Source organism: Balaenoptera ricei, chromosome 7 (genome assembly GCF_028023285.1).
Source record: "Balaenoptera ricei isolate mBalRic1 chromosome 7, mBalRic1.hap2, whole genome shotgun sequence".
NCBI lineage: Eukaryota > Metazoa > Chordata > Mammalia > Artiodactyla > Balaenopteridae > Balaenoptera > Balaenoptera ricei.
In genome coordinates, this window is record NC_082645.1 from 34164118 (window position 1) to 34178593 (window position 14476).

At 36.3% G+C, this 14476-nt stretch overlaps 1 protein-coding gene across 1 annotated transcript in view; it reads left to right on the top strand.

Moving 5' to 3' along the window:
• The window catches only part of ARHGAP15 (Rho GTPase activating protein 15), a 609009-nt gene that overhangs the window by 81178 nt on the left and 513355 nt on the right, over window positions 1-14476 (top strand). The window contains exon 4 of the mRNA XM_059927125.1: window positions 8589-8650. Within this exon, the coding sequence (XP_059783108.1) occupies window positions 8589-8650 (62 nt within the window). The remainder of the gene's footprint in view (window positions 1-8588; window positions 8651-14476) is intronic.

Here is a 14476-nt window from a genome sequence, read left to right on the forward strand (position 1 = left end):
TGGTAACCATGCTTTACCTCTCAACTTCCCCTTTAATAAAGTAGGTTGTGATCAACATGGTTAAACAGAAACATAATGCATTTCTTTTGAATACTGACAAAAATATATTCCTATTTGGAGTCTGAAATCTTAGGGCAGAAACTACCCAGTTCACTGACACCTGAAGTCATTTATGCCACTTGGTGTGCAAATCCATATGCTATCAATGCATGAGACTATATTATTTTCTGAGAAGCCGTGTTGTTGCTTAACCAGTTCTGTAATGCGGCAAAGATTTTAAACATGAAATGTCAAATATACTAATATGTGTTTGTTTCCTGATCTTGTGTATTTCATATTATAACTCTTCGTGAGACCTAATTATTTTCCGGGCATTTTCCCTTTTCCCCCTAAAGAAATGTTCAAGAAAAATAATCCTGTTTATAGCATGTTAAATCTTTATCATCTTTATGTTTATCAAAAGAGTTTAAGACATGTCTACGGATAACCCTGCAGGAGTCAAAAGCCTGTGGCAGGTTTTAGAGAATCATCTGCTACCTCCTGAGCTAGAAGGATTTGGAGGCCAGAGCTCAGGAAGTTGCCATGGCTTGGGGGCAAAGCAGGCTTTTGCAGATAAACCTTAAGTCACAGATTCTACCTTTTGGAGCCAGATATCATTTTGTGGATTAATTAATACTTGTGAGGGCTTTAAGGATGAAAGACATTGAGAGCATACAGTGTTTTCTTATTTTAATACAAAGGACAGCCCCTTTGGGGGAATAGTTCTATTGATCAGGCTGTGCTTTCCTCAAATTGCAAAAAATTTTCAAAAGCTCTTCAGTCTTTCAAAATTCTACTTTGTCAAGATAAAATTAGGTTTTCTGAAAAAACCTTCCTCCCAGATCTTCAAGCTGGCAGTATGTTAATAATGTTATATAATTTAATAACAGTAATACACACCGTCTCCAAGTTTTCATTGCTTTATGTACCCTTCCTTTACTCAAACAGCAGGAGTGTGTTTTTTATTTTTTAAAAAAATTTTATTGGAGTGTAGTTTTTACAGTGTTTTGTAGGAGTGTGTTAATTCCAGTGTTTGTTGAGGCCATCCCTGTGCTGGGCACCGGGCTGGGTTTAGGGTATGCAATGATATGCTAAATAGTCATGTCTTTTTTTGGAGGGGCTGTCAGTCTAGGGGTGAAGAAAAGTATTAAACGAGTAAAGAAAGGCATAATTCTCTGAATGCAAATTGCACAACATGCTATGACAGCAGACAAACAAGTTTCTATGAAAGAGGGAGAGCCCACCTTGGATTAAGTAGTCATAAAAGCACTCTTTGAAAGGGCCATTTAAATTGAGATTTGTAGGGTGACTAGAGTTTGTCAAGCAAATTACTGGAAGAATGATGCAAACTGAAGGAACATCAGGTGCAAAGGTCTGGAAGTCAGAACAAAGTGGGTACACTGGGAAAACTGCAAGAATGCCACACTGGCTAGAACAGGGAAATAAGTCTGGAAGTGTGGGCAGAGTGAGGCAGTGCTCAGATGTTGATGGGCCTTGAGGTGATGGTAAGGAGTTCAGAAGCCATTAAAACACAGAAACAGGTTACCATGACTTCTCCCATCCAGGCCTACATTTGAAATTCATCTAACTGTAGAGTAGAGAAGAAGAACAAACACACACAAGAACAAAAAAGGTTGTTAACATTGAGCAGTCCTTTCTTCCCTACTGCCTTGACCAAGATTAGGTTATAACAAAACAATTGAATTAGGCTAATAAATTGCCCAGGCAGTAACCAGGAAGGCCATTCTCACTGAATTCCAATGACGGGCAAGGAAAGAACAACATATTTAAATCAAGGAAACAAAGAAATAGAAGTCAGGGAAGAAGAGAGAAATAAAGGAGGAGAAAGGAGATGTGATACACAGGAAAAGCCTCCAGAAGACTGAAATTCTTAAGACAAAAAGAGGTTCCCTCATCAGCCTGTTTCCCAATTAGAACCTGGATATTTTGTTGGTGACCAAATGAAACACACTGGTTACAAGATGAAAGGCTCAGGAAAAGGCTATGGGGGTTCTTAAACATCAAAATGTAGCTTATTCAAGATGATATTTTGATGAGTTAAGGGTAAATAAATCAGAGACATGTGGGTAAAATTTCTCTTGAAATACACAGGGGTTTAAAATGATGGGGAAATTCACTTGGCAAAACATTATATGTACTTTGCCAAACCCAACATTTGAAAAACAGTTTAAGACATTCAGCAGAACCCCAAAGCACAACATATTCTCTTATCCTGAGAGTAAGAGAGGGAGAATACCCGTGAAAGCATTGTGCAACATACACACTGCAGGGTATAAATAATTTACAATGAGCAAACCATGCCTAACTTTGAGACCTGAATTCAAGACCAGCTTCTCCAGAACTTCTTTGAGAATGCTTTATTACTCCTTTACAGGCATCACTCATGTATGACACAGCATCGTTTTTCTTTGCTTTTCTTCTGTTCTCCTTTTCGTGTAATTATTGTATACAACTTGAGAATTTTGGTTTACCACTTTTTTAAAGTCTGCACACAGTAAATTATGTATCTACATTAGGCAGAAATATTATATTTCACCTCTCTAAATGCATCATAGTTCATTCTCCAGCTATATGTAAGATAGTCCTAAAATTAAGCATTTACATTTTTTATGTACTTAGTACTTTATATGGTGTACAGATAAGCTGCATTTTGAAGGTGATTTTTTTTCCTTGTTTTTGTTTCTGTTCTACTGCAAGTCCACACACATGGTCAGCAGATCTGATATAGCAAGAAAGCTAGAGCCAGTACAAAAATAATTGGAAACTGAGAAGAAAAATGTAAGCAATGAGTCCCAAAGAGGGAAGTGGGGCAAGAGAAGGAAAGCCAATGGAGTTATGTAGGATGACTAAGTTCTAGAGATCAACTATACAGCATGGTGATTATATTGGTTAATAAGGCTGTTGTACACTGGAAATTTGCTACAAGAGTAGACCTCACATGCTCTCACCACAAAAAAAGACTTAAATTTTGGGGCTTCCCAGGTGGTGCAGTGGTTAAGAATCTGCCTGCCAATGCAGGGGACACGGGTTTGAGCCCTGGTCCGGGAAGATCCCACATGTCGTGGAGCAACTAAGCCCGTGCACCACAACTACTGAGCCTGTGCTCTAGAGCCCGCGAGCCACAACTATTGAGCCCGAGTACCACAACTACTGAAGCCCGTGCCTAGAGCCCATGCTCCACAACAAGAGAGGCCACCACAATGAGAAGCCCGCGCACCACAGCAAAGAGTAGCCCCAGCTCGGCGCAACTAGAGAAAGCCTGCATGCAGCAATGAAGACCCAATGCAGCCAAAAATAAATAAATTTATTAAATAAATAAAAAGGTAACTATATGAGGAAATGTATATATTAAGTAGCTTGACTATAGGAATCATTTCACTATGTATATGTAGGTCAAAACATCATATTGTACACCTTAAATATATACAATTTTTATTTTAAAAATAGAAACTTAAAAAATAATTTTTAAGAAGCCAATGGAAAGGAGACACAGAAATTTCTATTTCTGTGGGTGGTGGAAAAGTTAAGAAGAGATTTAAGAAGGAAGAGAAGCCTCATTTGGGGGTAAAATGATATAACCAGATATGTCCTCCTTCTGTGCTTTATAATAGAAATTATCTAAACAAACAGATAATCAGCAAAGTACTGCGATCTATTAAAAGTTCAGAAAAAAATATAGCAAGTGCCTAATTATTAAATAGGAAAATAATTAAATGCAAAATAATATTAGTGCATGTTTGTAGTTATACAGAATTGATACAAAGTTCTCCTAGGAGGCCAGTCAGTCATACAGAAACTTTCACAGGATGGTGCTATCTACTTCGGAGGGCTCTCTCCAGTTCAGGTCTGGGGCCTGTCTCAGTTTTGTGGATCTTGAAAAATTATATGTATCAATGTTATCAGTGTGTACAGAGATGATGATCCCTAGGATTACCTCACAGTAACCAAATTTGTAAGAGTCAGCTGTATAAATTATAATTCTGATTTATTAATTTATAATGGCAAATATACTGATGCTATTTGTCACCCACATTCTGACTATTTGTGAGAGGACCGAGGAAGCTAAATTAGGAGTCAGAGGATTGCCAGTGAACACAGGAATCAGAACAAAGGAGAAAAGAGCAACCACTTAACATACATCAGCAGCCCAAAGGGTGTGTCGTTCTGGTATTAATCTAAGGAAAAAAAAAAAAAAAGGTCATGAAGAACCTAGTGGCAAGACGGGAATAAAGACACAGACCTACTAGAGAATGGACTTGAGGATATGGGGAGGGGGAGGGGTAAGATGTGACAGGGTGAGAGAGTGGCATGGACATATATACACTACCAAATGTAAAATAGATAGCTAGTGGGAAGCAGCCGCATAGCACAGGGAGATCAGCTCGGTGCTTTGTGACCATCTAGAGGGGTGGGATAGGGAGGGTGGGAGGGAGGGAGACGTAAGAGGGAAGAGATATGGGTACATATGTATATGTATAACTGATTCACTTTGTTATAAAGCAGAAACTTAACACACCATTGTAAAGCAATTATACTCCAATAAAGATGTTAAAAAAAAAAAAAAAGCCAATACCCTCTCATGAAAATCTGGTGAAAGTTTTACATTCAGTTTATTTCCATTTATAAACATGTATTTTGACAGAATTCTTTTGGTGGACTGGTGTAGATGAAAACCTATTGTTTTCAATTCAGTTCTTTTATCTGAGAACTACGTGAAGACTCCATATAAAAAAAAAATTGCAGTGTCTGTACTTAACGGTTACAGGCCGGTCTTTCTGCCATGATTGTTAGCATTAATCAAAGGTTGTCATCTGCTCTCTTGCCTTGCCTCTCGCTTCCAACTTAGGTTGATAAACAGGTGCTATCTGGATATCCCACTGCCATTCATTCTTTTCATCTGTATCTCAGCACAGTTGTGTCTTCCGAGTGCTTCCTCAATGCTAGCAGACTGGCTGGCATCCAATCTGGACGAATTGCTGATCTTTCCTGCCACTTAACATTAAATAGGGCTTCTAAGGAATATTGGACAAATAGCTCAAGAAGCCAGATTCAGCATCTAAAGATTGGTTGACAGTTCTTAAGTATACTTTGTTTAGGGAGTGCTACTACTTTAAAGAACTTCAAGTTGGCCTGGAACTTGGTATATAGTATCCTAAACATAGACCTAAAGCTATACACAGTTTTGTAAATTACTAGAGGCAAGACCATCTAGGTCCTAGATGACCAGTATACTCAACTGTAATTTATAGATTACTGTCCCTTCAAACCATGTGATTAACATAAAAGAGGAATAAGTAATTAGAATAATTACTATGGTACCGTATATAAACCCACATACGAAATACATAGCAATCTTCTGCTTGCCCTAATACTTCTTTCTGCTCCTATGAGCCTCCTGGAATGACTGATTCCCAGTGCCTGGAACATGGTGAGGTATTTCAAAGTATGATGACAAGGAATAATAAAGTAATTAAATGTACCTCATGGAAACTTTGCTTCCCAGCATGGGACTTAAAATAATGCAGTGCTTTCAGTGTAGGAAGCCTGATTGGAGTTTTCTATTTCAGGGCAAAAGTTGGCCTTAGTCTCTGAGATAACTGGAGGGGAGTATGGTATCCAGTCCCCCAAAAAGAGGAACAGGAGTATCTTGAAATGTGAGCTCACAAGGATATAAGCCTCAGTAAGATTAAGGTTGTCCTATTAGTCTTTGCAGCCCCATTGTGAGCAGAGCAGCTGGAATTTAGGGGAAGAGGATGTTACTATTTAAAAATGTGTTGAAAGAATGAATGGTTGTACAGCAAGTATGAAAGAAACAATGGAGAGCAATGAACACCTGATCACAGAAGTGGGAATAGTGCATGATGGTTGCACATGTATATAATTACATGTAGAAATGTGTATGCCAATACATAGATAAGTAAAAATATGAACTGTAGAAATAAATATAATAGGTAAAAGTACACAGTAGAAGGATTATTAGCTTCTTCAAATGACCAGGAAGGCAACTTGGACTTTGAAAGATAATATAAAAGAAGATACCTAACCTGCTATTTACCTCTTCCTCTTTCCTTTTTCTGGACCTCTGTGTGGACATGCCTGGAAACTCTGTTGCATTGACCAAAGGCCGTGAAAATTGGTTCAGCCTGTTTGATGGCAATGATGTCCATTTATAGAATCCTAACATGAGAAATCCAGCCCCTGGCCTCAATCTCAGGTATCCTGAAAAGGCCCAGCATATAGAGAAACTTTACTTATATATTCAAGGAGAGAGAATTTTAAGGTATATAATTCAAGCTAGCTTATGTTGATTTCCCCTGCAAGAGTGTTAGGTTTCTACTTTCACATTTCCCTTCTCTTTTTAAAGAAATGGTCATCAATAATACATCTCTGGGTACTAAATATCCACCTAGTGGTCTTTCAGTGAATATTTTTATGGGGAAAAAGGCAATATTCTTAGCTGAGAATGTATGCATCAGTTTTTATCATGGGTTGAGAGATTTTGTAGCTTTTTGGTAGATAGATTCAGGCTTTTGGTAACTTATTTTATTTTCATCATAAGAAAGCTTAAATAAAACGGTAAATTTTATCTATGGTTACACAACAAAATTTCTCAATATACATTCCTAAAGAAAGGGACCTCCTCTGTGGTGCTAATTGCTCTTAACAACATTTTTCTTCCAAACATTTGTAGAAACTAGTGATGCCCAGATTTAAATACTAAATGTATTATACGGATTTTAGGGGGTAGACAAATAAGATTTCCTGGAACTAAGAAGAAGAGACAGTACACATTAGGACAAAAGGTGGGAAAAGCAAATGAATAGACGTATCTAAGTACAGAAGAGGCACCACTGAACATCATGATTCTAAAAGTTATCTAAGAGAGCTTCCTCAGATTCTTCTAGGCTTGTGGAGAACATGCTGAAAGAAAAGAAATTCTCTGGAAATGTAGCTATGTGAAAAATACTGTGCTGTGATTATCATAGATCATCATTATCTTCATCATTATTTATTAAGAGATGTCTTCATCCAATGTATTTTGAAAGCTAAGTATTGTACTGTGTATTAGGAATATAATAAACAAGTCGGAAAAGATCTCACCTATATCAGAGTGAGTCTTGTAAATAGCCAGTTCTTTGACTGATGAAATTTAGTGGTTTGGAACAACTCACCCCCAAATATCTCTTCCTCTAACCTGTCATAATGCAGACAGGTTATTTTTGCTTGTCCAGTTTCCTATAAAAATTTAAATAAACATTTAAATAGCCATTCATTCATCCACTCATTTGTTCAAACAATATTTATTATTGTGATCATTGGTACCAGCAAGTACTCTCTGTGCTGGGAACACAGGTGTGAAAGGAAGAGTCACAGCACAGGTGCAGGTACAACCAAATAAGCCCTGTGATAGAGGTAATGGCAGAATGAAAATGAAGATTCAGGACAGGGCATCTAAAAAGAGATTGCAAAGGAAACATGGAAGAACTCTCTAACAATAGAGAGAAATATTACATTTTAAAGTAGATTTAATATATCTGGGAATTGATGAGATGAAGATATGGTGGAAGTGAAGTTTTACAGTCAGGAGGAAAGCATGTAGGGTGGCACTAAGGGAGTGTGGTCCTTTGATATTAGGTAGGTGACTCCTTAAAGCTTTCAACATATAGCATGGGGGTGTGGGTGAAGGTTGTTGGCAATTTACCAAGATCGAAAAGATGGAACACAGGTAAGATTTAGGGATGGGAGGGGTGCAGGACTGACAGGGGAAGGTAGAAATAGGGCACTAAGAAATTAAAACATCTATTATAGACTTTGCTGGGAGTCACCACATCACAATTTGCATTGTGTATTTATTTACCCTAGAACTCCACAAAAACCTCTGTGGAATGATAAGGAATGGTTGAATCTCCTTTAAGGAATGTGCAGCTGTATTAGCAGTGAAAGCCAATAAATACAAATAGGAAAGGAAGCAAACCCACATCATGGAGGAAGATAATGAGATAATGCTGCTACAGCATCTCTTGGTAACTAACTGAACAAAATGCATGGAATGTCAGTGTTTTAAATGCCCTTCCAGTTTAACCGGCCCAGTTACCTGGTTCTGTTGAATTTTTCTCACTCACTGGCATCAGCAGGTACATGAGGAAGTGGAAATGAGGAGTGAAAAGGAAGAACTTTTCCAAGGATGATTGGTAAAATTAAGGAAGGCATTAAATTTGTTTTTGTTTTACCATTTTTAATCAATTTTGTAAGCAAGTGACTTCAATTCCCAGAAGGAAAAGTAAGTAAAGGTGTATCACTATCTAACAAATCATTCACATTACTCTTTGTTATCTTTCTTTTGGATATTTAACAGCTTGTAATGACTGATCTTGAAGGCACTTCCCATAAGCTATATATGCATTGTTGTTGAAGTTCTGTGACTGGAAACTTCCATCACTGCAATGACTGTTGGCAAGCACAGGTTCATTCAAACTAATAATGCATAGGAGTTTGTCACAGTTTTAATATATGCATTCTTCTTGCAGATGGTTGAAAAAGAAGGTTATCTTCAAAAAGCTAAAATTGCAGATGGAGGAAAGAAACTAAGGTAATAAAAGTTTTTTTTTAATTCACTTTTATATAACTGTGCCAGTTCCCCATCTCCTCAGTTGTGTCACTGCTATTGTTTGGAAAGGTAGGCCCTATGGTGCATGACTAGAATATTCCTCTCTGCTATCACTAAGATCAACAGTATTTTTAATATAATTATAGTTTTCCAACAAAGCACTACATTTTATTTTGTTGCACAGAATATATAAATGAAGTGCTTCATGACCTCCTAAGACTTGAAATCTTAAAAAATATGTGAAGAAATAAGATAATGTGTCTTGATTTCTGGGATTAACAGATTAGGGGATGAAAGGACTCATTTCGCAGTATATAAAAATCTCCCTAAAATACATTGGGATCATAATTTTTTGAAGGATGGAGGATTTGAAATACATTTGTTGCTCAAATAAAAATCATTTGAGAAAAAAATAAAAGGAAAATAATCTGTCAGATAAAAAGTTGGAAGTTGCTGCACTTGGAGATGAGGTCAACACAGAGTAGGTGAGAGAAATTAGAAAATGTAATAAGGATTCCCTAGGCAACAACAAGAAAAAACTTGGAGAAAAAAATAAGGTTGATAGGAGGGTAGACAAACACACTACATGTTTTTTATGTATGGGATATTTAGAAATAATCATCTCCATTTTAGAATTTTCCCTATTTCTCATGTAGGTCTTATGATATACTTAGCTTTGTGCTAGGTTATATGCAAGCTGCAAAGGTATATAGAAAGTGCTTACAGTGAGAGAAAAGGCATTTATTCATGACTATATTATTAACAGTTAAAATCATACAGGATAAATTTACTAATTAGCTACACAATGGGACACTTATTAATTGTATAATACAATTCATTACTAGAATGGAACTCTGGCCAACACTAGAGAATGAAATATGCTATTGTTTGTTTGCTATAATGGAGTAAGTATATATTTATTTAAAAGAAGTAAAATTGGGGAAAACGATCATCCATAATTCCACTACTTAAAATAACTATTTCAATTTTAAAGAACAAACTCTATTTTCTGCCCACATTATGTTTTATTCTCGGATAGCAAACAGGGCCTTGAACCCTCTCCTAGTCCGTTCCTCTGCAGTAACCCTGCAGCCACCCTCCTTTGAAGGGTGCAGGAGGGAGATGCACAGGAGACAAGATCAAATGCAATGCTGCTTTCAAAGACTCATCTAGTCCTGGCCCCAGTGGAGAACCTGACTTAATGTGTTGGGTTCTGAAAGGACCCAGGAGGGATTCTTTGATTAACCCAATCTAGTGCCAACTTTCCCCTAGACTTTCCTCCCAGTTATATCAGCTCGTGAAAGGTGCAATGATAAACCTTCCCAAGATAAGTCAAAACCCTTTCTCACCTTACCAGCGATGTGGACAAAAAATCCAAAGAGGGACAGAAAAGGACTTGTCTAAGTTATCACTTCACCTTTCACTGGGGCTTGGCAGGAAAGAGGAGGTGATAGCTTTGGTCAGTCTTATCCTCCAGACTCATGCAAGCAAGAGGAGGAGATGCTAAAAGGAATTCCAAGAAAACAAGATGATGTGCCACCACAGTGGTCTTGTACAATGTCCTTGCCCATAAGCTATCCATAAACCATCCCTGTAAAATGTTTTCCTAGAAAGTGGTGTCAAGAAAAAGTAGAGGAGCACAACCAGGCCTTTTCCCTAACAGACTCACATGAATACATTTTTAGGTAGTTTCAACCAGTGTGTATACCATTTTGTATTTGTTTTATTTGTTGTTAATCAGCTTACATACCATTTCTGTGTTCTAGTTTAAATTCATATAAATATTATTTTGTACTATGTTTTATTGTTATTTCAATCAGCTTGCATGCAATTATGCATTCTTTCAGCTTTTTCATTTAAAGTTATATAAATTTTAGTTTTCCATTTTTGTTTTTGTTTTTGTCTTTGTTTTTAACCTCAGGTGTACAAATTGAGTTGATTTTCCTCTTCAGTGTGTGGCCTTGTATTATCATCATTCTGGGCAAGACCCCTAGCTGGTTTTATTTTATTCTTCATCTCCATTCCTCACGTCAATCCTCTGTAGAATGTGTGTTCATCAAATCCTCTCTCCATACATTTATATGGCTATATGTGTGGCATTCTGGAAAACTGTGTGTAAGTGAATGTGTTCTAAATTGCATAAGCCTTTGGTTTATAAGCCTCATTCTGGTTCGTACTACTTTCATTCAATGTTAGTCAATGTTAGGATATCTATCTATATCTATATATTTAAAACAAGTTAGTTTCTTCCAACTGCTGCCCATTTTGCCGTTGTGAACACACATCAAATTTTACTTACTCAGTCTCCCAGGAGTGGATACGTAAATTGTCCCTAACTCCTTCCATCCCAAACAACATTGCAACAAACCACACCGATATGTCTCCTTACAGACCTGTGAGGAATTCTCTCTGGGGCATACCCCCAGGAGTAAAGGATTGCTTGGTGGTAAGGTACACACGGTTGTAAATGAATTGGGTGCTACTGCCAAGCTTTCTCCAGAATGAATGCATCGGTTCACACTCTCTCCACAATGCAGAAGGGATCGCCTCGCTCCATGATCTCATCAGCATGCAGCATTATCAAACTTTCAGTTTTGCAAGTTGATGGCTATAGGACATTACTTTAGTGTTGCATTTATTTTTATTCTTCTGACTGGTGTTTCAGTTAAGCATCACGTCACCTATTCAGAGTCAGTCAGGCTCTGCATTCCAAGAATCGCCTGTGCATAAACTCTATTTTCTACTGAGTTTCTCACTTTTTTTGTTTTTTTGAGAGAACTCCTAATGTACACCAGGTAGTAATACATTGTCAACTTTAGGCTTGGCAAATATCTCCTCCAAGTCTCTCACTATCTATTTACCTTGCTGATGAAAGTCCTTAGTGACCAGAAATCTTTAAATTTGATCCATATTGTTCCATAATTTTATTCTTTATTGTTTGTGGGATTTGCTTTCTTTTTTGAATTTTTAAAAAAATTTTAATTGAAGTATGGTTGATTTATGATATCATGCAAGTTTCAGGTTTACAGCACAACGATTCAGTTCTATATATATATACATATATATATATATGTATTCTTGTTCAGATTCTTTTCCCTTATAGGTTATTACATAATATTGAGTATATTTTCCTGTGCTATACAGTAGGTTCGTGTTGGTTATCTATTTTATACACAGTAGTATGTATATATTAATCCCAGCCTCGTAATTCATCCCTCCCATCCATCCCCCTTTCCCCTTTGGTAACCATAAGTTTGTTTTCTGTATCTGTGAGTCTCTTTCTGTTTTGGAAATAAGTTCATTTGTGTCTTTTTTTTTCTTTTCTTTTTTTTTTCTTTTTTTAGATTCCACATATAAGTGATATCACATGATATTTGTCTTTCTCTGTCTGGCTTACTTCACTTAGTATGATAATCTCTCGGTCCACCCATTTGCAACAGCAGCAAATGGCATTATTTCATTCCTTTTTATGGCTGAGTAATATTCCACTGTGTGTGTGTGTGTGTGTGTGTATATATATATATATATATATATATATATATGTATGTATATGTATGTATATGTAGGGGTGTGTGTGTGTATATATATACATATATATATGTATATATATATACACCACATATTCTTTATACATTCATCTGTTGATGGACATTTAGGTTGCTTTCTTGTCTTGGCTTTTGTAAATAGTGCTGCAGTGAACGTTGGGGTGCATGTATCTTTTCAAATTATGGTTCTCTCTGGATATATGCCCAGGGGTGAGATTTCAGGATCATATGGTAGCTCTATTTTTAGTTGCTTTAAGGATTGCTTTAGTTTTTATTATAAACACGTTACAGATTGAAAAGTGTAGTATATATAGTCAGCATGTTTAATAACATATAATACACCACAATGTTGATGGGACTGTAATACACCAAGCCATTTCTACGTTCCTCTTTTATTAGATTTTTAAGTTGATTCCAGTTTTATACTAAAATAGTTATAAATGCAGTAAACCTACTATTGCTTGTCAATTTTTCTTTTATATTTTCTTAAGAGAATTTCTAAGCCTAGATGACTTAATTAAATCACAAGACCATTTTTTTAAATGACTGTTATGTATTGACATACTGCTTGCCCAAGGAGTCTGTATGTTTTTTGTAACTAACAACAAAATGGTCAGTTTAATCATAACTTTGAAAAATTGTGTAGTTTTTATATCATTGGTAATTTAGTAACTATTAAATAGTATACCATAGTTGCTATAATTTGTATTTCTTATGTAAAATTTCTTTCCATAGCCTTTTCCCCATTTATCAAGGAACTTTATATCTTTTTATAAATTGTAATGAGTTACTACAATAGTAACAGATGCTTATTCTGTCAAGTACTTGGATAATTGCTTTACCAGTAATTCTGAAATAATACTCTAAAATAGGCTATATTACCACTTTCAATCTTAACAAGTGGAGAAACTTGGTCACTTGTATCCACCTCTCCTTCTCTCAATCTTATTGCATGTGTAGTTGGTATCAGAGTTTTAGCCCTGTCCTCTGTTTAAAGTAGGTTGGACTTTTCCCTCTTGCTAGAAGATGTTTGAGGCCAGGAAGCAAAAATTGTTCTTTTATTTCATACCATCAACAGTACAAAGGGCTTCAGTTGTCACTTACTACTATTTTATTAATCTCTATAAAGTTTTCTACTCATAAATACATGACAGGTCATCCACATCATATTTTGTGTTCTTATTTTTCTTTCCTTCCCTTCTCCTGTTCCTTTTTCTTTAGCTTCCTTTCCTCTTTCATATATTTTTTCTTTCTAAGAAAAGTTTGACCTATCTCTGAATACAACAAGAGTGGGTGGAAGGAAGGAGAACTCCTTGGCTATATCTTACATTTGTAAAGGGCCATAAATTTAGCTTTATTTTGAAATGAAGTTCTAGAAATCTCCCCAGACAGATGGACGGGGTTGAAAGCCCCAGACATTCAGCATTCAACTTTAGTTTTTCTTTGTGAACATTGAAAGTATGCTTCTTCTGATAAAGTTTAGAAATTCCTGCATTTTGGTACGTCTATCCCCAAAAGTTAAGTAGCCCAGGTTTCTCTGAAGCTCTCAGAGACCTTAGCAAAGAGTTGTTTTCAATTCTTTAATTGAAAACAACTTTAATTTATAAAAGCCCCCTGACAACATGTAAGCTATTTCCATACCCTTATCTCTCCCTCTATAACTTTCAAGCCTGCCCCTTCGTCATCTCATTTGCGGCTCTGTACATCTTATCATATGTGGCTTGTCACTCTGCTCTGCTTTTCAGAGGGACTTGGGAAGAAGGACTTGAGGGTGAAAATATGGACAGAGAGGTATTTGGGAAGAAATCGAGTAAAGGTAGTGCAATGTTATGTCTACTAGTGTGTATTTTCATCCTAGAGCCCATGGCTATTAGACCTTTGTTTTTATTTGCTTTTTCTTCTTTTTAAACAATTGTTTCTCAGAATAGACTTTCTGTAGAACGTGATACCAAAGTACCCTCCTAATGTAAACTTTTTTTTTTTTTTTTTAGCATCTTCTGCTCAAGATCCCAATAAATTCTTCCAGGCTTCATCTGTCTTTCTCTCTTTTTAATGTTCCATAGTAAGGATTGGAGGGAAGGTTTGGAGAGTATGCAATACTGAAGTTAATTTGTAAAAGGTTACTTTAGTTTCATGATTTCCAATACACGCTCTGTTATAATTTCCAACTTCTAGTAACCCTTTGAATATATAAAGCTTTTACATTTCTTGCAATAGTGGCAGAGATGTATATATTTATACATCAGTGTCTCTTTGACCCTTT